This window comes from Thermomyces dupontii, assembly GCF_041956625.1.
Source record: "Thermomyces dupontii strain NRRL 2155 unplaced genomic scaffold VTN31scaffold_6, whole genome shotgun sequence".
In the NCBI taxonomy this organism is placed as follows: domain Eukaryota; kingdom Fungi; phylum Ascomycota; class Eurotiomycetes; order Eurotiales; family Trichocomaceae; genus Thermomyces; species Thermomyces dupontii.
The window spans coordinates 373,567-397,433 of NW_027192312.1; the positions used below are offsets into that span (position 1 = coordinate 373,567).

Sequence of the window (23,867 nt, forward strand, 5' to 3'; positions counted from 1 at the left end):
CCCTTTTCAGTCTAGCGCCGTCTGGGTCTGCAGCCAATAGGAACGGCAGCGGACCGAGCAGCATCCAAGGCCGGCAAGGGGACCGAGGATCCGAAACCGAGGCAGATCAGCCGCGCTAATCCCGAGAGGGTTTAGTGGGAGAGTCATTGCGAGCATTACGAATTGACGAGGCTCTGACTGAGAAGAAGCTGGTCTGCGAGTTAACCTATTCGAAACGGCTGAGAAATGCGCCGATGAGCTCTCGGCCTATTCGGGCTTGTTTCGGTCATTGACTGTTTATCAGAGTGTTTGACATCATGACATGCAACGTGTGCGGTCCGCCGCTGATATGTTGTGTCGATGACAGGTGTTGTACCTAGGGTGTCCTCAGTAACCGCCAAGCTTTTTATGCTTTGGAGCCGCACCAGTGTCTCTACTCTCTCGTCTTCGGGCTTGGCCACTGGGCAGCTGGGCGTCCAAACTGACTCGTTCGTATTGTACTATACTCCGTATGGTATGAACAGTACATAACTGTATCGAATACCTCCTCCATACGAGTACTCGTACTCACATGAAATGTTACAGAGTACAGTATGTACTCCTCATGGACACAGTCGGCTTCGGATCGGCACTCTGCTCTTTCCTCTCCGTCGGTGTCTGGGGTGGATCCTGCCTTCTCCATCCACACGAGCTCTGCAAATCAGGAAGGTGCGATCGTCCGCAATGCTCCGGGGTGGGCCCGGCCAGGGAGTTTGGAGGTGTCATGAGGCAAGAGCGGTCCGAGCTTAAAAAAAACACAAGTACTTACTCCGTACAGTGTAGAACAGGCAGCTGCGAACCTTGCCCTCGCGCCTTCCCTTTGGGACCTTCCGCTGAATAAGGCCCCCCCGGCATGGTTATATAATCATAACTAAGCACATCGCAGTCACTGTGCCGTCATCCTCCACGGTCAGCTCAAGGAAAAGGAAATCGCGGCTTGGCGATTCGTTCTGGTACGTCATCGATTCAAGCGAGGCCGACGGGGGGTGTGTATGTATGGACATCCAACGCAAGAAACTTAAAAAAGTTGTTAACTATTAATAGTCCGATTGCTGACCGGCCCAGCCAGCAGAATAGATCCTCGCCAACGTTCATGATAGTTATTTGTACTCGATCGAATCAAATCGAATCGCAATGGTATAAGTATCGTTGGAACGCATAGTTGGAAAATCTCGTTCAATGTCACCTACATCCTTGTTGAGTCTGGGGTATACTGCGGACGCCGCAGCACATCGACAGGAACTCCAATCGAACGATGCCCCCGCGCAGACAGTCCTGGGATCTTTGGTGCGACTACCATCCTTTCCACCGTTCAATCTCTGCGCGTCCTCCACCCCCGCCGCGACGGAGGCTGCGCCATCAAAGGACAGCAGCGTCCAGAAGCAGACGTCGCTGACGGTGCCGCCCGCTGCGTCCAACCAGGGCAGCATCTATTCATCCAGCGATGACGAGGTGGAGGAGGAGGATGAGAACAAGGCAAAGATGGCGCAGCAGGGGCCCCCTCTGCCCAAGCGGTCTTCCCGCCCCAAGACCATCTACCAGATCGCACATCCCGTGCTCCACCATCGCCGCCTGCGGCTGCGGCCGCAGCTGCTGTTCCAGCTGCAGCGATTCGGACCGACGTCGCGGCCCGTGCCCATCTACGACGTGCTTCCGGCCGCCACAGTGCCGCGGCTGGCGCGCAAGTTCCCGCGGCTCTTCGAGGCCGTCAAGGGGTTTGGCCCCACCGATGTGCTCGTCGTGACGAGCGACATGTACGAGCCGCCGGCGCTTGGGGAGGACGACCGCAGCATCTCGTCGGACGACTCGCGCGCGGACCATCGCGAGGTGGTGGCGACCATCTGCCGGCCGGCCAAGGACGAGCCGCAGAACGGGCGTCCGGTGGAAATTTACATCCATGCCGGCGGGAGGTGGGAAGGCCGGCAATTACCCAACGGCTCGTACGAGTTCGTGTCGCAGGGGGACCAACGGCAAAAGGTGCGGTGGGTGCTGCGCGACAAGGCGAACCGACGGGCATCAACCTCGTCCAGCCTGGGATCGACCTCGGGAGAGCGAGGGTCAACGACCAAGCGGTTCACGTTCAGCGTTATCAACCCCAACACGCGGCGGCATCCGGTCCTCGCATCGCTGACGTCGAGCAACATCGAAGTCTTTGACCAGTACACCATTCCGTCGGACTCCGGGGCCCCCGAGGAAGCAGAAGCCGGCGGCAGGCAACTGGCCACCACGGACGAGCATCAGCGTACCCTGATCGTCATGACGGGCGTCTGGGTTGCCCTGGCCGAGGGCTGGTCCAAGACCTTCTGGCAACCCGAGACGCATGCTCCCGACGGGGCGACGGGGCCGCAGCAGCGCCGGTCCATGACCATGCTCTTCCCCAGGGACGAGTCCACCGCGGCGCCCTCCCCGGGGGCCAGTCCACCCCCAGCAAGCGCGCCCATCTCGCGCTCGGGGACGATTACGGCGCGCTCCATGTCACCGTCGTCACCCCCGCCGGAGACCCGGGAGAGCGCAACAGATCCCCACCATCACCACCACCACCACCTCGACGGCACGCGGGCGTTGCCATCGTCTTCAAAACGGAATAAATCTCGCTGGCGACGGATAAGCGCGATGTTTGGCAAGCACCGAACTTGAACTTTGATCCATTTGTTGGTTTTTGTCTCTTTTTTTTATGAGTTACGATTGATGATAGCGAGTGAGTTTGGCAGTTTTCGTTTTCAAGAGAGGAGTCGGAGTTTGGGTTTGGTTGGCGCATTCGCATCCGCCTCCCCTCTCTCTCAAGGTCTTGATCTGTTCTGATCCATGTATATAGATTGGGAGTCTGGAGTTGATCTTCGTTTCGTGTATCTGATCTAACTACCTACAATGTACAGTATATCTCGCAATCAACAGATAAACCCACACACATGGTATCCACGCTATAAATCAAACGAAAGAAAAGAAAAAAAAAATCAAGCCCTCTGCGTCTTAAACGCCGTCAACCTCGCCTTAATCCTCTCATGCTCCTCCTCCTCATCCCCCCCATCCGACTCCAACGTCCTCAACACCCCACTGGCCACATCGTAAATCAACCCATGCACCTTCAACCCCCTAGCCTCCATGGCCTCGATCACGGCACTATTCTCCAAGAGCCGGGCCACCCCTTCCCGCACATTCAACTCGGCCAACCGGGTCACTTTCTCCCCTTCCTCCCCCATCCCCTCCAACTCCTTCAGATGCTGCTGCCGGAGCCTCCGCAACGGCAACAGCCAAGCATCGAGGATCCCCAGCGCGGTATTTCCCAACGCGGCGCGCACCCCGCCGCACGCGGTATGCCCACAGACCACGATATGCTTGACTTTCAAATGCACCACGGCGTACTCGATCACGCAGGCGGAATTCAGGTCGCTGTAATGGATCATGTTGGCGATGTTGCGGTGCACAAAGACGTCGCCTGGCTGCAGGCCCAGGATGGCCGTCTCCGGGCACCGGGAATCCGAGCAGCCGATCCAGAGGATTTCCGGGGATTGACCCGTGGCCAGGGCGGAGTAGTGTTCGCGGTAGCGGGCGGCCCACGACGATTTGTTGTGGTGGAGGCCGGTGGCGAGTTTGTCATGGTCCTGCGTGGTGTTTGTTGCGGGTCGTCGGGGTTGAGGTTGTGGTGGTGGTGGTGGTGGTTGTTGTTGTTGTTGTAGGGATGCAGGTTCTGGTTCTGCCGATCCCGTGGTCAGAAAGGTGGAGGAGTTAGCAGAGGATGCGCAACTCCGGGGTGTGGTGACGGCATGAGTGGGAGAGCAGGAATAGACCAAGGGGAGAGAAGAAGAAGAAGACAGAGGCAGCAATGGCAGGTACATTGTGCTCATCAAACTCGCAAATAGATAACGAAATAACCTCTCTCCAAACTCCAGAATCTCATATATATCCCCCCACTGCCATCCCCTCCGCTTCTCAACACTTGGGATTGATACACACAACACCCCAGGCCAAGCATTCCTGTCAAACGAACTCAAGGACACATCCCCTCTTGGCAGACATCGCGAGTCACCCCGTCTAGACGACAGTGGAGAGGAAGAGGCCTGCGCCCCCTGCCAACACCGTGCATGTTTCCCAATTATTCGATTGTGGCGGAGGGGAGCAGAGCCATTGATAGGGCTTGGTCGTGCGAGTGTAGGGCAGAGAGAACTGACAAACGGACAAAGCAGCCTACCTGTGGGAGTATTGACCGCCATGTTGAATCTTGGATTTTCCTTCTTCTTTCTGCGCGACTGGATTGCAAGAGAGAAGGATTGAACTGAGTCAGCCCTAAATACTAACTTATGTGCAGTGCAGAATCGAGCCGCCCCAACCGGCGATCATAATCTTTTCCAGATCGGGGAATGGGCTTGGCATTCTCAAAGCTTATCATTACAGTAGGTTAAGTACTTATCTCTCAACAACTCAACTCTGACAGGCTTGGTTAGTCATCCCCAGAACTACGATTAATGTACTACCTCTACGGAGTAAATAATGTCCATTTTTACTCTATAATCGAGTATAATATGGCTCCGATTACTCCGTACTCCATAGATAAAAACATGCCCAGAAAAATACTCATACAGGTCAAGACACATGCTCCAATGGCCCCTCCCAGCCTAGAATGTAATCCACCCGGTCGCGGACCGACCGCCCAGGTGCAAACACGTCCGGCCGGCTGCCTGCCTGCGACTTCTCTCCCCCCTTGGATGATGTACGGTCGCTGCACTCCCGCTTCTTTGCTCCCTCAAACGACGCACAGTTACATTCCCTCGGCCCGTCCGTTTCAGACACGCGTGTACTCGTATCGCTGGCCGTAACCGTTGCCCTGGCCGTCAACTGTCGAGTAGCTCGGGCCAGGCGCTTGGGTGGTAGAGGCCCGTAGCCACCGCAAATGTACTCCAAATACGGATCTCGCAACAGCCGACGCGCGTACAGCTCGTCGAGGCGAATGGAGTGCGCGCGCATGAACACAGGCACGGGAGGTTCAGCAATTTTGATCCCCGTGGCGTCAGTAGCATTGTTGACCGCAGCAGTGTGCGTCGAATCCACCAGCTGGTAAACTCCCATGGCAAGCTTGATGTACAGGCCAATCAGGATTACCGACAGAACCGCCAGCTGGGAGACGGTCGCTCGGCGGAACACGGTTCCGATTGCGCGAATATGCAACTCCAAAAAACGCGCAACGGCATCGAGGGGCAAAAGAAGCCATCGGAAATAGGAGTAGTCCTCGGCAGGCGGATCCAGCACCATCTCCGAAGACAATGTCGACGTGTTATCCTTGCTCTGCTCTTCCGACCCGACCTTGTCAACCTCTGACTGTTCGGGATCCACCACCCTGTCCTCCAAAGTAGACTCGTGGTCGCGCCCATCGCTTTCGCTACCGGCTTCCGAATTCAAGTCTCCAGCCCCCGAAAGTACCCTGCGCAGATGGACGCTCTCATCTGATTCAAAGTCGTAGGCCGGGACGATCCGTGGCTGCCAGAAAGATGGCATGCCCGCCTCAAACTCGGCGGACCAGCGGAGCACAAACGTGCCTAGCTGCTTTGGCAAGCACACAATCTCGACGCGGCAGGCGTCGATCAGGTTGGTGAACGGATTGGACAATTCAATCACGTCCAACTCCTCGTGATTCTCGGGGAGCTCGTAAACAAAGTCCCCCGGCGGTCCCCCGTCCACGCAAATCGTAAACGAGCAACGTTCGGCGGCGAAGCAAAAGTCCGATGGCTTCACCGTAAACAGCGCGTTGTACGTGATGGTCACTAGCGGTTCGCCGCCCGGATCGGGCGCTTTCATGACAGATACATCATGCCGAATCTGCTGCTCAACCTCAAACGACCGAAGAATATACCGACTCCAACTGCAGAGCCGAAGGGCGATCCGCGACCACGTAGACAGGACAAAGCTCGCTTCGAAGCAGCTATCAGTCATCTGTTCATCGTAGAGCCCATTGGTCCGGAACTCCATGCCCGTCTCCGGCAGGAGGTCAAAGACCAAACGGCCCGATGTGCCCACGGAGTCATTGAACAGCCCGAATAATGACAAGTAGAACCACCCTTCGTCGTCGGAAATCAATGCCACGGATGCCATGATCGTAATCTTGTACAAAGCGCGCTTGACGTCTTCACAGAAACTCAGATAAAGCTCTCTACCCTCCTGCCGAAAGGAGACTTCATCCAAGTCCTCTTCGCAGAAACTGTTCTCGCCAGAGACGTCCCCTTCGTTCTGCGACACCTTTCCAAGCGCGTTTCCCGTGCGATCTGAAGTGGAGGTCCATGGTACAAACTCCTGAGACGACGGGCTCGGGCTTGGAGGGGAATCGGGATTGAGGCCGTCCGACGGGTCGTCGTTATCTATCGCCGCAGGGTTAGCTAGAGGTCACGACATCAAAGAACCAGCTTTTGTACCTAGACAGCCAGAGGCAAGCGGCTCACCGTCTGGATCTCTTGCCTCGTGCCTCTTTTCGTTGGTTTGATTGAGAGAGCTCTCCCCGGACATTGTGGAATTTCTCTCCAAGAGCCCTTCCAGGTCAAGGTCAGCAAACGCAGCGTCTACAGGTTCGACGGACGCTGGCTTTTGTTCTTCCTCGTCTGGCTGCTCATGAGGGGGATCTGGATAGACCTGAGTAGAATCGAGCTGGTCAACGCTTGGAATCTCACCAGCCGCGGCGTTGGAGTCCTCGTCGCTCAGGCCGGCATCGCGAGCAGTCCGTTTTCGGCGATTGGACTCAGTGCGTTTGATCACCATCAAAGGGCGCACAGCAAGGGAGTCTGAACTCGAATCCGTCGCTTCCTGTGGCTTCTCCCGAGCAGTAGTTTGCTGCAAATCAAGGTCTCCAGAAGTTTGAGTCTCGCTCAGAAGGGTGCTCTGCCCGGACAAACTCCGCTGGCAATCTGGGCGCTCGGATGAACGTTCCCCTACATACTCGAAGGCATCCGGAGGCACCTCGGGCAAGACCACATCGCAAGACGCGGATTCGGAAGGAAAGAGACGCACGGGCGGAGAAGGGGGCAGCCAACCGCCGTATAACTTCTCCAGCGAGATTGATTTGCTCGCCGTCTTACCCATTGTTGTCTCGGCCGCGGTGTCGGACCCGGAGGCAGAGTCGGGGGCCAGAAACTTGACACGATCGACGACGGCTTTCTTGAATCGAAAGGGAGACTTTTCCATGTTCAAGAGATGAAGGTCATTGCCGGGCTCGCTCACCACCTGGCGATCGCCCGACTCAGCATCCACAATCCAAGCGGCTACTGGGACAAAGGACGCGGCACCTACCTCGACGGTGATGGTGATTTTGGCGGCATGCTCCATCCGCCCATCCCAGCTCACCAGAATCTTGAGATTCTCAAGAAGATGTGCCATTTTGGAGGTCATCGTGACGGTGATGTAGGAAGTGCTTTTGAGGATCAGAAGAGATGGTGGTTGACGCTGGAGATATGGCAAGGGAGAAAAGAAAAAAAGAGGGAACAAAGACGGGAGTTTCGAAAGAATGGAAAGAAAGAAGAGAAACAGCAGCGAGACAACGGAGAGCCCCCAAGATATAGGCCCCGGCCGCAGAAGTTCATCCAGGAAAGGAAGGCGCCTCTGCATATGAGCGTGATTGCCAAATACAGCAGGTGCCCTGTGGCTGGATATGGATAGGCCTGTGTTATTCCGAGTGGTAGCAATAAGCAAAAGACTGAAAAATAAAATAAAATAAAAAAAAAAGAAAACGACGGAAAGATCCTCCAAATAGGTACATCGAAGCTCTGCAAAAGCAGCAAATCGTCATAAGAATAACACAATCCCAAGAAAGCAAGAAACACCCAAACTCACGCCGAACCGTTGATGCTGGATTTGAATCACCTCAACGCCAGAGCATTTGCCGCATGTTGTAGTCCGGCAGATTTCCCGTTTGCCCGGTGCCGTACGCTGGGAAGGTCGGCATCGGCGGGTTCTGATAGCCGGGCGTTTGGTTGGGGTTAGGGCTGGGATTGGGAGGGGGATTGGGGTAGAGAGGCGTGGTCTGCGGGTACGTCTGGGGAAATCGCTGGGCATCGCCCTCGAAGATTCCCCGGTTCCCCATGTCGACGGATGTGCGCATCCGCTTGGTGGCTGGCGGCATAGGTGCAGCGGGTGCTGGCGCCGCGGTCGTGCCATAGTAAGTGGCATAATCACGACCCGTCGGCGCATAGCCCGTAAAGGCTGGGTTGGCAAGAGGCGGCATGGTTGTGCGCTCTGGCGACCGGGGAACATTGGAATAGTCGTCCGGGCGCACGCCGCCTCGCTTCCTGGACCTGACAATCAGTACCAGCGTCGACCGAGCCCACGATGGCAGCTGCTTACATGACATTTCTGGCTTCCTTGCGGATCCTCAGTTTGACGCCTTGGTCCGCAAAGGAACGAGACATGAAGGTGGATTCGGCCATGCCGGGGAAGGCCTTGGGTGGCAGCACTGTCGTCGTCCGTTAGCACCGGACAACGTTCCTAACCCCGGGCGTCTGCAGACACTGGGCAAGACTCACCGACAAAGGGGTTAGAAATGACGGATTTCAGGTTTCGGACCACGTCCCTGTGGCAGCGCAGTCAGCCGTTTTCCCAGAAGGCAGACCGGGGAAGGCCCGAGTACTTTTGCATCTCAAACAGGGTGAATTTCAAGCGAAATTCCCCTTCCACCTTGATGGAGAGGTCACCAAAGATGAAGAACCCGCCATCTGATTGGGGGCGGGGGAAAAAATGGTCAGCAACCGCTCGAGGCTGGCAGGCGGGTTGGTTATGGTTGTGGGCTACTTACCGACATTGTCCACGTCTTTCAAGCGGTACAGGGACGACACCAAGGTGCCGGCCAGAGCCTGAGACGGCGGGTAAGGGGCCGGACGATCCTCGGTGGCATCGTACAGGCTACAGCACATGAAGAAATACGGGCTCTGCAGGTAGTGTCTGGGATTCTCGGTTAGCCCTCCTCGCCCTCGTTGGGGGCCAGCCAACCCCAGGCGGGGACATGACATACTGCGCCAGATAGGTGTTTTCCTGCCGCACCTTGAGCTGGATAATGGGCGGCGGATCGACCGGTTTGCGCTCTGCAGAGGCGGTCAGTGGCGCTCTGCACGCACCGGCGAGATGCTCCAAAACCTACCTTTCTCCTTCCCCCCGGCCACCCGGGCCCGCTCCGGTTGTTGACGCACAATCAACTCGAAGTCGGAGCTGGAGGACGAGAGCATGGTCAGCTACCGGGTCCCGCGACTGAGAGGGCGACATCAACGGAGGGTAAAGGGAAGGGAAGGGAAGGGGGAAGGGGAGAGCAGCGGTCCAAGTTTACAAAAGACGGAGAAACACGGAAAGGCACGGGAGAAGACGTACCTCTGGGATGACAGTTGAGGCACGGAGCTCTCCGCAAACGTTGGGACGCTCATCAAGGCAACGGCCAGCAGGGCAACCACGGACGAAAGTGGAAACAGACAAACGATCAAGCTTGCAGATACAAGCAGGATCCAAGGGCAGCTGTTCTAGGAATGAAGAACCGGGAAGGAACTAAGATGCGCGCCTGCGAATGGCGGGCCGTGGAGATTACACGAGCAGGCTTGATCTTTTCTTTTCTTGGGACAATGACAGGAAGGATTAAGGAACTCAAAGGCCACGAATCGTAGTGGGGGGAAGAGAAGATCGATCGGAAGGGAATATATCAGCCACCGCTAACCATGGGTGGGGATGAGGGAGAGTGGTTTGGTTTGTTCGTTTTTTTTTTTTTATTCTTATTTTTTTGGAGGGGGGGGGGGGTTGTTTTTTTTTTTTCTGGTCTGATTTTTTTTATTTTTTTCCTCGATTTTTTCTTCTTTTCTCTTCCGTTTTCCCTCCAGCCCTAAGAGCGGAGAGCAGCGGGGAGGGGAGGAAGACGAAAACGGCAGGCCGTGTCGTCAGAATTGCAGCGTGCACATCCACTGACGGCCGGCAGACAGAGTGCCAAGCACAGACAGACACCTCTCCAACCACGGTGCTGGGAGGCGATTAACCACGGGGCGTGCAGAGGACTAAGAAAGAGAGGATTCTGGAAAGCACCGGGAGTTGGAACGGGGGAAGGAAAGGAATCTGGACTCGGAAAGCCCAGAATTAACGAGATTAAAGAATAGACTTGCCGAGTCCGGCTTATTTCGCTCCCAGTCTCCGTCTCAGTCCCAGCCCAGAAGACTCTGAATAGTGACTTGTCCAGTGGAGGCCGGGAGAGGAAAAGTATCAACTGGGTTAGTCACGGCGAACCATGGAACGCCGCTGGCCGAATCCAGCGGCCTCTCGCCACAGACGCTGCAGCCCCTCTTTTCCTGGTTCTCTCTGCGGCGACTGACCAGCGTGAGGAACAAGCCCGAGTGGTGCCTGAGGCCCAGCACGGCATCATCGACCAAGATCTGCCTGTCCTCGAAGTGGCCGCGTACCGCGATCCTCGGGGATGGTTGGATGGAGGCCGGTGAAAGAGCACCTTGGGCTTGGGGCGGGTTCTGGGGCTGATCAAGGCGGCGGCTGCAAGGCAAAATTAGCGCCCTGAACTTATGCAAGGGCACTCCCGGCGATCGGCCTAGCGCGTGGAATGCCACCCTCCCCCCCGTCACATTCCAGGGACCCAAGGGTAGAGCGTCTATATGAACTCTGATCAGCCCGGGGGATTTTCGCCTTTCACTCAGAGCGTCAACTGGCCAAGGCCAGCTGCTGGCCGGCTTTCAATGCCTGCCAGTCAGTCACGGGTCGAGTTCGAGTGCCTTATGTCATCCGACTGCCAGATCCGGCGGTTGCCCAAATAGGAAGGCTTCGGAAGGAAGGCACGAACAACCAGGCGCCTGCCCAAAAGACTCCAGATGGAGTGCAAGACACGCCCGAGAATACCTGCAGAAGCAGCTCCAGGCAGGGACGATGGAATGCCTGAGGCAGTCTCTGAAAGTCCACGATGCTGGCTGCGTGCAACGGGCGCAGAAAGGACCGCCGCGACCCGATCGTTCGATCGGCAGGGACGGCCCCCTACCCGGGTCGAGAAACGACTCGCTCGACGCTCGAGTGGTCGACAGGCTCCCGCCCGCGATCCTCCCGTGATTCAAGAATGGCAACCAGCACGTGCCGATCGTGTGGCCAGGTGGTGGGGATTTGATGGCAGTTCTGCACGTTCTGGTCAGTTCCCGTTGGGAACAGCAGAACACGGATCGAGCAGAGGGGAAAAAACAGACTTACGGGACGGAGACGCGTGTGGGATACCTTGCCACAACGGCCAACACCGGTCGAACAAGGCGGGTTTGAAATTCGCGACGCAAGCTTTTCTGGTGCAATGCCGTATCCTGGCGCCAGAGTCGGGTATTTGACGTCGCCGGGTTTTGTGCGATGCTTGGGATCCGGGTGAAGCTAATGGATGGATCACATTTTTCTCTCCTGCAGGTCAGATCGCCGATCGAACCCCAGTGGTTCTTGCCGGGAGATCTAGATGTCCCTGCCTTCCCACCGATCCGGTTTAGCCTCGACACAAGAGGCACCCGACAGGAACGGCGTCATCCCACATCGCAGGCCAGAAAAAGGCCAGGCGGGGAGCCGTCGATCTTGAGTTCTGGACGGCCGCTCGCCCAGATCGCTCCCTTGGCGGTGGTGGACCCCAATCGTGCAGCGTGCAACCGGCCCAAGCCCACCAACCTCATATGCGGGTCACACGGTCAACGACCGGGAGGGACGCATCAACGTGATGGTTCGATTCAGATCGAACCTGGAGGAGCAAACGATCGCTTAGCAGGGGAGATCAGGATTGCGCCGATCACCGAAGATTCAGCGCGATCGGTCGAGAGACCCAACCAGGCTAGGCTCTAACCCACCAAGACGCTAACCGAGGGCACGATCCCTGTCTAGCGTGCACTGGCCGCGGATATCGAGCGGCTGCATGCCGCGGTCGGCAGGGACTCGCACCAGCGCAGCAAACTGCGAACGGGCCTTCGCACTTGCAGCGTGATGTATCCGAACTTCAAGGACGATGGGCCGAGACAGGACGACAAAGTCTCCAGTTGTACGGAGTAATCTGCAATAACCTACAGTTTGAGCTTGAGCTACGAGTTGACCGCAAACTCCATTGAAGCGCTCAGTTTTTCTACACACACACTCTCTCTCTCTCTCTCGCGGGGACTAGTGTGGATACCCCATACAGGCAGTACAGTAGCACCGGAGCTTCGGTCGGTGCTGATTCGGTGAGCATGCTTCTCTCAATCCTGATTGTTGCAATCTGGCCGTTTCGCCGCATCAGTACCTGTCATATTTTCCTCTGTTAAGCCTCCTACGGCGCCAAGCACAGCAATTTGGTCAAACATCCATGCACGGTACTGGTTTCCGTCACCACACAAGCCTGCAGGACCAGAATAGACCTTTGGTGATGCCCTCACCTCGAAATGTCCTCCCGACATTGAAAAAGCTTCAGTCAAATGATGAAATAGATCACGCCTGTCGAAAAGACTGCCCGAATCTAACAGTTATCAATCCGCAATAACAATAACACCGTTAGTTACCTAAGTTATGTACAAATCATTCTTCTGAATTGACCTCATTCCCATGGCCCCAGCACAGAGGAACCCACGGAAACCACCTTTCTTTCGAACCGTGGTTAATCTTCATGCATGGGAATCAATTCCGTATGATTTACGTAGCGAGTCCACTGGCTGCTACCTTGGATCATGACGAAATTAAGCTCGTGTCAAAACCCGGGAGCATGCCCGAACGGATCCGGCGATCGGAGTTGACCGAAATTTTATCGTCATTGATTTTTTTTTTTAACTACTCCGTACATACGTATAAATTTTTTTATGCAGGTCTTAGTTAATTACCTAAAATCAGGTAAAAAATCTCGTAGGTTACTACCGTGTTTGGGCAGAAAAAAAATTGATGAGGTTGAATCAACGTCTATGAAAAAATGGGAGAAAAAAAAAGTGGCCGTAACCCTGAACCTCCAAGGTACAGTACCCTACGGTTACATAGTACTATGTAGTAGGAAAGCTTGCCTGACTGTCGGAGGAATCAGACATTCATGACTCAAGAGGTCGTGATGACGGGTTATTTGATCAGGTCAAAGATAAAAAAAAGGACGATCTACATACCTACAGTATACCTACAGCATTATAGCCTGTTTTCTTCAACTTGTCTAATTCTTCCCTCCTCCCTCTCTTGGGAGAACTAATCAATCAATCCTCTAAGAACTAAAGTACCTAGGTAGGTACGTAGGTAGTTGTAACAGCCTTCATATTACATTGCCCAACGCCCACCCCCGAAAAGGATGAATATAAGAAAAAAAAAAAAAAAAAAAAACTACCATGTTCCATCAACACCATGCACTGCAAGAATCAGAAGAAACTCCACGTCACTTGTATCCATCATTCATCAGAGAGAGCCGAAGAGAACGAGATCGATTAACCGACGGTCCCTACCAATTCTTCGTCCACCACCTCCCCCTCCGCGTCGATGTCGCTGCCGGCCGGGTCATGATGGTTGCTGTTGCTGTTCTGGTGGTATTCCGGGGTCATCATCTGCACCGTCTCGAGCTGAGGTTCTAGCTTGTTGTTGATGGTGTTGTCGGGTTGCATCTTCGGCACGGGCGTCGAGATGATATCAGGCTCGATCGGTGGTGGCGGGTCTTTGGTTATATTGTTTGCGGCAGGAGATCGAGGTGCCTCCTTCTGCGTCCCGTTGGGTAATGATGGCTCTGTCGCTGGAGGGCCGTTGGGCAGCGGAGGGTGTTCTTCTGTGTGGGGTGCTTCTATCGCTGGCTCGATAGCCGGTGCTTCGCCATTAGGACCAGCGGGAGGGGCCATTGGAGGTTCCTCGGTGGTGGTGGCGGCCTCTGTGAGTTGCCCGTTCAGGTTCTGACCGTTCGCGGGCGTCGGGGACGCTTCGCCCGGTGTGGCTTCCACTCCCAATGCGCTTCTGCCTCGCCGCGAAGGGGTTGTCGCCCCGGCATAGGGAGTCCGTCGCGGGGTCCCGCGCCGCGAGGGCGGGGTATAAGACACTCGGTTGTAGTTGGTTTTGCTCCCGAATGGCCGCCCGGGACGGCGTTTGAAGATTGGAGGCTGGATCGGAGGGTAGATCTCGAATCTTGTCGGCGGAATGCCCGCGGCGGGATTCGACTCGGACGGAGTCTCCTGCTCGCCGTTGGTTTTCTCGCCCGTAGGATGCGTAGGCGGCACTGCTGAGCCTGTCGAGGAGGGTTCCGCGGGTGCATACGGTAACCCGCCGTCACCGTTCACTTGCGGTGCGCCCTCTAACGCCCCATTCACCTTTTTAGGTGACCCGTCTTCATCGATCTGAATCTTTTCGCCCTCCGGGTTGTCCTCGAATTCCTCGCGTTGAGTAACGGTATGCAGCTGGGTTCGATCATAAGTCGATTGATTGCTGCGGCCCATCACGTAAGGCGTCCACATCAGTGCATCCGGATTGAGCTTCACGTATCCCTTGCTCTCCCAGTTCTTGATGCACTCCTCAAAATACTTGTAGTCGAGCCGCAGGGCATAAGTCTTCGTGACCGGGTCCCGGACCAGCGCACGGAGTCCCTCTAACGCGGAAACAATGTCGTCCGCCGTCATTCCCGTTCTCTCCGACAGCTCAGCAATGCTGATGGGTGTCTTTTGATTGCGCAGCTGATAACTCAGCACCAGCCGCCAGTAATTTCGATACGAGACCAGCCCCATGTCAGACAGGGGCTTCTCGGGAGACCCCGTCTTCTTCTCGACCCGGGTTAACAGATAGGAAAAGTCAATCAGTAGATGCCCGTAGCCCTTGCGCTGGTGAATAGGCAGCGTCAGAATACAAGACACGTTGTTCGACGAGCTGGGCCGCTTCTCCTTGCTGAAATAGCCAACGAAATGGCACCCGTACTCGTCCGATTCCGTCATCACGTAAAAGAGGAACGGCTCCACATCGTAGTACAACGTCTTGGATCCTAAAAAGAGCTTGGCCATCAGGCAGAGGTTCTGGCAGTAAACGGGGTTCTTCCGGCCGTCGACCTCGAATATCGAGATGGAGCCATCTCGGTATATCTCATCTCCGGGAGGATGCTTCACCGGACACTTGAGCTTGTGACGCCAGGCAACGAAGTCGGAGCTCATATACTTGAGACAAAACTCGCAGATGTAGAGCACCTTGTTCCGGCTGTATTCCTCTGGATACGGCGCCGCGTACCACGTTTCGATCTCATATCCGCCAAAATTAATCCACTTGATCTTACTCGGCGGTCCTGACACTTTCTGTGATGCTTTGGTATTCCCGTCTCCCGCCTGCTCGGCCTCTTGCATCCTCCTCTGCCACTCTTCCTCCGCCTTCCTCCGCGCAGCTTCGAACCGCTCTCGATCCGCCATCGTGGGGAGGGTCCGGCTGGTATCGGCATCCTCTTCGGAGAGAATCCCTCCATAGGGCTTGGATTTCGACTCGTCTGTCTCACGATCGGGGAAAGAGTACATGGGAGCCGTGTACGGAGGCATGCTCGAGGGAAACAGGCTGTGAGGCGGCTCTTCCACGGCAGGAGGGGCGGGCTTCGGCTGCTTCCGCCTTCTCGTTCTTCGAGGAGGTGAAGTCAGCAGCCCAGACACCTTAGCTGGGTCTAGCCGAAGGGCAATGATCAATCGACCGGGCTGCCTCTGAACAACACGGCAGGCCTGCTTTTCAGCTTTCCGGTTTCGACGTGACCGGGTGCGTGGCAGGGACTCGCCATCCAAGGTAGCAGCATCGGCACTGTCATACAGGCCAAGACCAAGATCGGAATGCGAGGAAGCACCGCGCCGGGGTCGTTTGCGCAGGTTGGGGACATGTTCTTCGTCAGCAATCGAAGGCGTCTTCCGCTTGCGCAGCGACCGCCGCCCATCTGTTGAGTCACCATCGACCACGGAAGACCCGCCCAGGTTCCGCGATGAGGTGCGCCGCCTTGTAAAGGAGCCTCTATCTGGGTCTGGTTGGAGGTTGTTCTGCACACAAGTCACGCAGCGCCAGTTTTCCGCATCTGTCAACTGTTAGCGGGATCCTGATGCTTCACATTTTTTTTGCCACTTTACCTTCGCTGTCACTAAAAGCATTCTGCTCTCTTGCACATTGTCGATGCGCTAAAAATGGGCATGTCAGCCTCATCACACTACCGCAACTGTGAGACACTTACAATGATCACCACACACAGCACAAGTCAGATATTCTTCATAATCCTCCGATGGATCATGTTCTTCATCCTGACCGCAAAAGCTGCCAACAAATCAATATTCATCCGTCTAGTCATTCATTCAAGTTGCACTCACATGCAGTTGCCACGATTCGATCGGTCAATTTCACCGTCATCATCTGCCTCCCATTCTTCGACCTCCACATCTGACGCTTCGCTGCTCGATTCTGAACCTGACCTTGCCGTACTTTTTCTCTTTCTCCTGGACCCCACAGACATAGGAACCTCCGCTACAGCAGTATCCTGGTCCTCATTCTTCACACCGGTCCGCCGTCTTTGTTTTGACCTGGCTGGGTCTTCATTTTCTTTATCATCACCTCGAGGGTCCCCACCCCCGTGGGCGTCAACTGTCAGACCATTTTCTTCATTGCCCTGGTTGCCCTTGTCTTTCAAATCTGGTCCGTGAACCGCGCCCTGGGGTGGCTGATCCACATGATGAATGTCTGGATCCTCCTCTCCCTCGGCATCCTGGTCGCTATAGACCATGTTCGTCTGCGATGTCATTCCAAGATCGTCGTAGGTGGCCGGCACAGCTGCCGTCATGCTGTAGGTCACCGCAGCCGCCAGACTGATCCGAGATCCCGCGCCACTCGCAGCCCGGCACAAATTCTTGAACAGACCCACGGTTAATACGGATTATGGCCCTCGATCAGAGGACGCTTGCTCATATGATACCCGAAAATCTATGCATAGGGGACTCGAAATGATGAAAAGGCGGGAGAAGCGTAGAGCGTCCGGCAGAAAGGATGCTTTAGGATAATTTTGCGACGTTGCCTCGCCGATCTGCAGTGTGTACAAGCAACACCCTTCCTGTATACACGTTGTGGCGTCAGTCCCGTGTTGCTTGAAACGAGAAGAGGTATGGGTCCCATGAAGCTCCATGAGGGCTTCCCAGTGACCCCAAGGGGAGGAAATCTCAAAATACACGTACCGTGACGCGTACATCCACCAGAACGATCAACTAGAGCCAGTTTTGCGCGTTCTTTTCCTTGCGACAGGGCGTCTCTGCCCCCTTCTGGACGTTTGAAGGAGGTTGTAACGAGGATGCTGACTCAGCAATGCCAAGCCTCTTATGGCGCTAAACCTCATTCGGATAGCCTACCCTCATCTGTCTGCCCGGCTGCCATCTCCCGAGTTGGTGAGCGTTGTGCTGTTTGCTGCCAATTGAGCCCGCTGCTTCAGGCATTTTCTCTTTGTCGAAACTCGCTCTGTTGAATTACGCGTCGCAACAATGGGCGTTCCATTTGAGGCCCTGATTCCGTATGGAATCATCATCGGCGTACGTTCTCTGCGCTCCGATCCTCTCATGACCGAAGTCGGGAAGATTAATCGAGTCGCATCCAACAGATGTTCGGTATTACCGGAGCCGGTTTGAGCATCGCCAAGTACTACGCGAACGAGCATAAGAGAGCAAGATGGAACATGGACGCTTGGGACCGGGTAAGTAGCCGCTGAGTGATTTTGATCCATGTTGAGGCGGTGTCGGTACTGACATGATCGTAGCAAAGTATGTGCTCATTTAGCAACGCTCGGCATGGTTTGCGCCGCGCTCCGATCGGCTAGGTGCTGACAGTGCTTTTCTTTGTAGTGATGGAGAGAGATTTGCGAATTACTGGCAGTTTGCGAGGGCAATCAGGCAATGCTGAGGCACCGAAGGGATTTGAAGTGAACAATCCTTGGAAGGTACGAGAGAGTCTAGATGACTCGAAAGTTTGAATTGTGCTAATCCATGCAATGTAGGTCGAAAAACGAATCATCTAAATAGACACCATCGACCCATGTCGGGTCAGCCCTGTGCTTGACGAAATTCTATTATTGTCTTTTCTAGAAGCTGCTCGTCTACTTCTATGTCTGTACAGTACTTGTGCAATCGAAACGATGGCAACGTCCAACAATTGCGCGTCCTCTCACGTCAGCTCGGAGCATAGACCGCGAATGCCCCGGATTTCCTCCTCTTGAAGGCGAACCCCAAACCATCGGGCCAGGGCATCCACTCGTTCTTCTTCCGATTTCAATACCTGGAGGACTTCAGTATGGCCGCGAACCCGCCGTTTGAGTTGCGTTTTGGCCAGGGTTAATTGCCCTTCGATATCACTTTGATCCTCAGTCAGTAGCATCTTCGAGCAGACGACGTACTGCGTGAACCACGACGCCGGGTTCCGGCTGACATTGAAGTTCATGACGTTGAAGTCGTCAAAAAAGAACTCTTCTTCCGCGAAACAGTAGTTTGCCCGCCAGACGTCGTCGGGGGTATACCGCCTTTCGAAGATCCAGAATCGATTAGTTTTGTCTGAGGCTTGCGGGAGGGTATCCTTGACCAAGCGGATCTCCCCGTGCGCAGCGGACTCCCATGTCGACTCCTCGAGGGGGATGGGATGGGTGGGAGTGCCCGCTCCAAAACCGACATCCACCTAGACCTAGTCAGAGAAAGTTTTCCTCAACAAGCTTCGTAGGAGATTGCGCGGAGAGATGCTACCATATACTTGACTGCTTCGATGGTCACAATCAGAACCATATGCCCGCTGTAAAAATACCGTGTCAAGATCGAGGCCTCCCTTTTTTTTTTTTTTTTTTATTATTTTTTTCCTCATTGGCAAACAACTTACAATCCCCCAAACTCCCTGGGATCAAGCTTTACCCCCGAGTCCAGGTGCCGACTAACTCGAGCCCCAGTAGCATAGAGCCTGTAACCGAGCGAGCGCAGAACCATGTTTAGCAACCCGGTGCTTTCCATACAGTAGCCATCGCGCTCGTCCAGAACCAACTTCTTGAACACGATGGCCGGATCCAGCGAGATGGTTCGGTGGTGTGAATAGTGCAGGCTCGTATTGCCGAAGGGGATGGCGGCCATGTGCCGCTGCTGCAGGAGGCGGAGGTTGCGCAGCGACTCCTCCGGATTTGACTCGACTGCGCTTCTCAGCGCCGCGACGGGCGTCGAGACGCCAATGCGCCGCAGGTACTGCTCTATCTGGTGGTCACTCAAGATGTCGAAGACCATTTTTTCTTCAGATGATTGCAGACGTTACGGGACGATAATTCTGTCGGAATGTGGCAGACTCGACAAAGTCTCAAAAAGTCCGATCATCGGCCCGGCCCCTCCACGGGTTATCTTGAAGGCTATGCTACGTCACCGGTTGAATCAAGACATTCCATGAGATACATCTGATTTTTGTTCGATAAAGTGTAGTTCTCTTTTGTCTACTTCCATTCGCTCTGAATACCAGTCATATGCGGCTACTGTATCGTCCATTGGCTCGAATTTCGAGGACAATGTCTACCTCGACAATCGACCAGAAACTGCGATTGCTCGAGCAGTATTCTGCCTGCGATGTATGCCCAATCGTACTATGGAAGCTACGAGTTCGGGGCGCTCACTTTCACCCAGGTGTCTGATGCATTAGTCAAGCTTCAGAAATCATCACCAGGACGCCCTGCACGAGGAGGGCATCTAGCCGATATAAGTGCGACCCGAGCTACGTCGACTCGGCCGCTGCATAGTACACTGATAAGCTAAAACATCATATAGATCCGATCTCGCCATATATTGGCCGTCAAGCGGGCCAGCCTAAGATTATTGCCCCTGCTGTGACCTTCAAATTCATCCCCAAGGACGACCCAGCTCCCGAAGTCGCTGATCCGGAGCGAAATGGCTTCCCGCCAGGCAAGCACTGGGTTGACTGGGCCGAGCCGGGCACAATTTCCGTGCTCGACCAGCCTGAGGGGCAGTACTGTGCTGTGCTAGGCGGCATCATGGCTGCGAGGATGCGCTATCTCGGAGTCAAAGGTGTCGTCGCCAATGGCCGAGTCAGGGACTTGGCAGAATTACATGCTTCGGGGTTACCGGTAAGTGCTTTTGCTCTCATCATAGCTTGTGAGTCTGTCTGCAGGCGCTGAGACGCTCTGTTCTCATTAGGTCTGGTCTCGAGCAACCTCCACAGTCGGCACCAATGCTGAGGCCAAACCAGGACAACGAAATGTGCCTGTGGATATCAAAGGAGTGACCGTGTCTCCTGTAAGTCATATATATGCGAACCATGTCCAGGCACGGCGGCTGATACATAGCAGGGTGATATCATCTTCTGCGATCCCCTCGAAGGAGTGGTCGCCATACCCAAGGAGCTGCTTGATGACGTGCTGGATTTGATCCCGAAGCTCGTCGCCCAGGACGAGAAAGTGAAGGCTGATGTAGAGAAAGGTGTTCCAGTGTTCGAAGCCATGAAAAAGCATCGCAATGTCTGAGACATCATAACCCTTGCATGTACAAATGCCAAAGTATCAACTATACCCAATGTACCTATTCCTCATGTCGCCGCTTATCTGACCACAGTTGCGATCCATCCTGTTGTCAATCCCTTCAACTCCGTACAGTCTCAAAAGACTGCGACACTCAATGAACGGGCCACAGTCAGTCACAAGAGACGCAGGAGCCCAATGAGCCAGGGACAGCGAATTAACGGTAGTCGCCACACCCGGATCGTGACCCATTCTCTAATGAGCAGACAAATGATCCGTAGAACACAAGAGGTAAAGGTGTAGACTGCCGAGATGCTGAGCCTCGAAGCAGTTTACCAAAATTACCGTAACTGGTAGGTAGTTACTGATGACTAATCTAAGCGTTACCCCTATCACGTGACCTTGGATCCTCCCTCATGACCGGCGAACGTCAGCCATTCCGGACAACCAAATCGTGGATAGAAGCACAACACTGCTTCTTCGGGGACTGGTTTCCCGTCATTCATTCTCTTTGCCGCTCCTTCATTATTGCGTGCTGTCTAACTATTTAGACAGCACGATCTCCGGGCATTCGTGGATAGTTTGCGTTGCCAGCCGCCAACCCGGCGGTGCAACCTCCGTTCATCATGGCTCCCAAGGATACCTTGTTCCGCTCGGCGGACATGAGCTTGACACAGCTCTACATTGCGAATGAAATTGGTCGCGAGGTCGTGAGCGCATTGGGCGAGCTCGGTCAGATTCAGTTCAGAGATGTGCGTGTGCTACCATGCAACCCAGAGGAAACATGACTGACCCTCAGATAAGCTGAATCCCGAAACCAACGCATTTCAAAGAACATTCACCAAGGAAATTCGTCGACTGGACAATGTGGAGAGACAGCTACGTATGTAGCCTCTTACAAACACGTCTCTGGTTTATGATGCTAACCGCAGGGGGATACAAACAGGCTTTTTCCAAAGTCAAATCCAGAAGGCCGGCATCCCCATGCGGCCGTCCTCTGATTTTGCCGATGTTCTAGCCGCTCCCTCCGCGGCCGAAATTGACGAACTGGTCGAACGGAGTGAGAATCTGGAACAACGGATTATCTCCTTGAACGACAGTTATGAAACATTGAAGAAGAGAGAGGTGGAACTGACGGAATGGCGTTGGGTGCTCAGGGAGGCCGGTGGATTTTTCGACCGGGTATGTCACTTCTCTGTGAAATGTAGATTGTTCCTACTGACCCGATCATAATCCCCAGGCACATGGTCATGCCGAGGAGATCCGCTCTTCCTTCGACAACGACGAGGCACCGCTCCTCAATGATGTCGAGAACCAAGCTGGACGCCCTCAGAACGGTGATGTTCATGGCCAGCAGTCGTTCTTTACCATGAACATTGGATACGTTGCTGGAGTGATTCCTCGAGACCGCATCGGAGCCTTCGAGCGTATCCTGTGGCGAACGCTGCGAGGGAACCTTTACATGAATCAGTCCGAGATTCCAGAGCCGGTCATCGACCCGGCCACCAATGAAGGAGTGCAGAAAAATGTGTTCGTCATCTTCGCCCACGGTAAAGAAATCCTCGCAAAGATTCGGAAAATCTCCGAGTCTCTCAATGCCAACTTGTACAGTGTGGACGAGAACAGCGAGTTGCGAAGAGACCAAGTCCACGAGGTGAACACTCGACTCAGTGATGTCGAGAATGTTCTTCGGAACACAAAGAACACCCTTGATGCTGAATTGTCCCAGATTGCGCGCTCCTTGGCTGCCTGGATGATCATCGTGAAAAAGGAAAAGGCGGTCTATCATACACTCAACAAGTTTTCCTATGACCAAGCTCGAAAAACCCTGATTGCAGAGGGTTGGTGTCCAACCAACTCACTCCCTCTCATCAAGTCCACGCTTCAGGATGTCAATGACCGCGCCGGTCTCTCGGTTCCTACCATTGTCAACCAGATCCGGACCAACAAGACGCCTCCCAGCTATATCAAGACGAACAAGTTTACGGAAGCTTTCCAAACGATCATCAACGCATATGGTATCACGAAGTACGGCGAGGTCAATCCTGGCTTGCCAACAATCGTGACTTTCCCGTTTTTGTTTGCCGTCATGTTCGGCGATTTTGGCCACGGTCTCCTTATGACTCTTACGGCGGTAGCCATGATTATTTTCGAGAAGAAGCTTCTGCGGACCAAACTGGATGAATTGACGTACATGGCCTTTTATGGCCGTTACATCATGCTGCTGATGGGCATTTTCTCGATGTATACCGGTCTCATCTACAACGATGCCTTTTCTCTGTCGTTTGAGCTGTTCCCCAGTCAGTGGAAGTGGCCAGAGGAAATCCGCGAAGGCGAAGCCGTTGATGCGTCGCTGAAGGATGGCTACCGCTACCCGTTTGGGCTGGATTGGAATTGGCACGCCGCGGAAAATTCTCTTTTGTTTACCAACAGCTACAAGATGAAAATGAGTATCCTCCTGGGCTGGGCGCATATGACGTATTCCCTCACATTGCAGTACATAAATGCGCGCCACTTCAAGTCCAAGGTTGACCTCTGGGGCAACTTTGTGCCGGGCATGATCTTTTTCCAGTCCATCTTCGGCTATCTGGTCATGACCATCCTGTACAAGTGGTCTGTGGACTGGAATGCTCGCGGGGAATCACCTCCCGGTCTCTTGAACATGTTGATCTTCATGTTCTTGTCTCCGGGAAAGATTGAGCAGCAGCTCTACCCCCACCAAGCCGGTGTACAGGTCTTCCTGCTACTTCTGGCAGTCGTCCAGGTTCCTATTATGCTCTTCCTCAAGCCATTCTGGCTTCGTGCCGAACACAACCATGCGCGGGCGCTTGGCTATCGAGGTCTCAATGAACAGGCGCAAGTCCGAGCGCTAGACGACGATGATGAGGTGGACGGTCGCCCTTCTGAACCCCGCGACAGCATTTCCAGCGACGTTGAAGGCATTGGAGTGGCCCACGACGTGGAGGGAAGTGAACACGAAGAGTTCGATTTCGGGGATGTCATGATTCATCAAGTCATCCACACCATTGAATTCTGCCTTAATTGCATCTCTCACACTGCATCCTATCTCCGTCTCTGGGCCCTGTCGCTCGCTCACCAGCAGCTTTCGATCGTTTTGTGGAAGATGTCTCTCGGAGGTGCCATGGGAGCCCAATCGCCTACCATTCGCGTCATTTTGATCGTCGTTACGTTCTACCTCTGGTTTACGTTGACTGTCTTCATTCTGTGTGTCATGGAAGGCACCAGCGCCATGCTACACTCGCTTCGTCTGCATTGGGTTGAGGCTATGAGCAAGCATTTCATGGGTGATGGGGTACCCTTCCAACCGTTTAGTTTCCGGACATTGCTGGAGGAGGATCCCGTTGATTGATGTGATGCTTTTCCTTCTATTTCTAGAATGTAGTCATGGGTTCGTGATTTTTGGCCTTGTAGAAATATACTC

At 54.5% G+C, this 23,867-nt stretch overlaps 9 protein-coding genes across 9 annotated transcripts; 4 read left to right on the forward strand and 5 right to left on the reverse strand.

Moving 5' to 3' along the window:
* Nucleotides 1–1,197: 1,197 nt before the first annotated feature.
* On the forward strand, nucleotides 1,198–2,655 carry VTN31DRAFT_5982 (uncharacterized protein; the record flags this gene model as incomplete). Its single annotated transcript, XM_069406541.1, has 1 exon — nucleotides 1,198–2,655. The coding sequence occupies one exon, from the start codon at nucleotides 1,198–1,200 to the stop codon at nucleotides 2,653–2,655; it is 1,458 nt and encodes a 485-aa protein (XP_069259064.1).
* Nucleotides 2,656–2,972: 317 nt separating this feature from the next.
* Nucleotides 2,973–4,229, reverse strand: VTN31DRAFT_5983 (uncharacterized protein; the record flags this gene model as incomplete). Its single annotated transcript, XM_069406542.1, has 2 exons — nucleotides 2,973–3,712; nucleotides 4,208–4,229. 2 exons carry the CDS (start codon nucleotides 4,227–4,229, stop codon nucleotides 2,973–2,975), a joined length of 762 nt encoding a protein of 253 aa, XP_069259065.1.
* A 370-nt stretch (nucleotides 4,230–4,599) lies between these two features.
* On the reverse strand, nucleotides 4,600–7,386 carry VTN31DRAFT_5984 (uncharacterized protein; the record flags this gene model as incomplete). The annotated part of the gene is made up of 3 exons (XM_069406543.1): nucleotides 4,600–6,365; nucleotides 6,420–7,221; nucleotides 7,288–7,386. The coding sequence occupies 3 exons, from the start codon at nucleotides 7,384–7,386 to the stop codon at nucleotides 4,600–4,602; spliced, it is 2,667 nt and encodes an 888-aa protein (XP_069259066.1).
* Nucleotides 7,387–7,858: 472 nt separating this feature from the next.
* VTN31DRAFT_5985 (uncharacterized protein) lies at nucleotides 7,859–9,404 on the reverse strand (the record flags this gene model as incomplete). The annotated part of the gene is made up of 8 exons (XM_069406544.1): nucleotides 7,859–8,282; nucleotides 8,338–8,446; nucleotides 8,517–8,563; nucleotides 8,621–8,705; nucleotides 8,786–8,931; nucleotides 9,002–9,071; nucleotides 9,128–9,195; nucleotides 9,352–9,404. The coding sequence occupies 8 exons, from the start codon at nucleotides 9,402–9,404 to the stop codon at nucleotides 7,859–7,861; spliced, it is 1,002 nt and encodes a 333-aa protein (XP_069259067.1).
* A 3,999-nt stretch (nucleotides 9,405–13,403) lies between these two features.
* Nucleotides 13,404–16,735, reverse strand: VTN31DRAFT_5986 (uncharacterized protein; the record flags this gene model as incomplete). Its single annotated transcript, XM_069406545.1, has 4 exons — nucleotides 13,404–15,982; nucleotides 16,035–16,082; nucleotides 16,136–16,215; nucleotides 16,269–16,735. 4 exons carry the CDS (start codon nucleotides 16,733–16,735, stop codon nucleotides 13,404–13,406), a joined length of 3,174 nt encoding a protein of 1,057 aa, XP_069259068.1.
* Nucleotides 16,736–17,423: 688 nt separating this feature from the next.
* VTN31DRAFT_5987 (uncharacterized protein) lies at nucleotides 17,424–17,755 on the forward strand (the record flags this gene model as incomplete). Its single annotated transcript, XM_069406546.1, has 3 exons — nucleotides 17,424–17,471; nucleotides 17,540–17,632; nucleotides 17,696–17,755. 3 exons carry the CDS (start codon nucleotides 17,424–17,426, stop codon nucleotides 17,753–17,755), a joined length of 201 nt encoding a protein of 66 aa, XP_069259069.1.
* Nucleotides 17,756–18,099: 344 nt separating this feature from the next.
* Nucleotides 18,100–19,190, reverse strand: VTN31DRAFT_5988 (uncharacterized protein; the record flags this gene model as incomplete). The annotated part of the gene is made up of 3 exons (XM_069406547.1): nucleotides 18,100–18,603; nucleotides 18,669–18,714; nucleotides 18,799–19,190. 3 exons carry the CDS (start codon nucleotides 19,188–19,190, stop codon nucleotides 18,100–18,102), a joined length of 942 nt encoding a protein of 313 aa, XP_069259070.1.
* A 272-nt stretch (nucleotides 19,191–19,462) lies between these two features.
* Nucleotides 19,463–20,431, forward strand: VTN31DRAFT_5989 (uncharacterized protein; the record flags this gene model as incomplete). Its single annotated transcript, XM_069406548.1, has 5 exons — nucleotides 19,463–19,522; nucleotides 19,578–19,653; nucleotides 19,719–20,035; nucleotides 20,106–20,204; nucleotides 20,258–20,431. 5 exons carry the CDS (start codon nucleotides 19,463–19,465, stop codon nucleotides 20,429–20,431), a joined length of 726 nt encoding a protein of 241 aa, XP_069259071.1.
* Nucleotides 20,432–21,051: 620 nt separating this feature from the next.
* VTN31DRAFT_5990 (uncharacterized protein) lies at nucleotides 21,052–23,795 on the forward strand (the record flags this gene model as incomplete). The annotated part of the gene is made up of 4 exons (XM_069406550.1): nucleotides 21,052–21,177; nucleotides 21,230–21,308; nucleotides 21,372–21,607; nucleotides 21,666–23,795. 4 exons carry the CDS (start codon nucleotides 21,052–21,054, stop codon nucleotides 23,793–23,795), a joined length of 2,571 nt encoding a protein of 856 aa, XP_069259072.1.
* Between the last annotated feature and the right edge of the window lie 72 nt (nucleotides 23,796–23,867).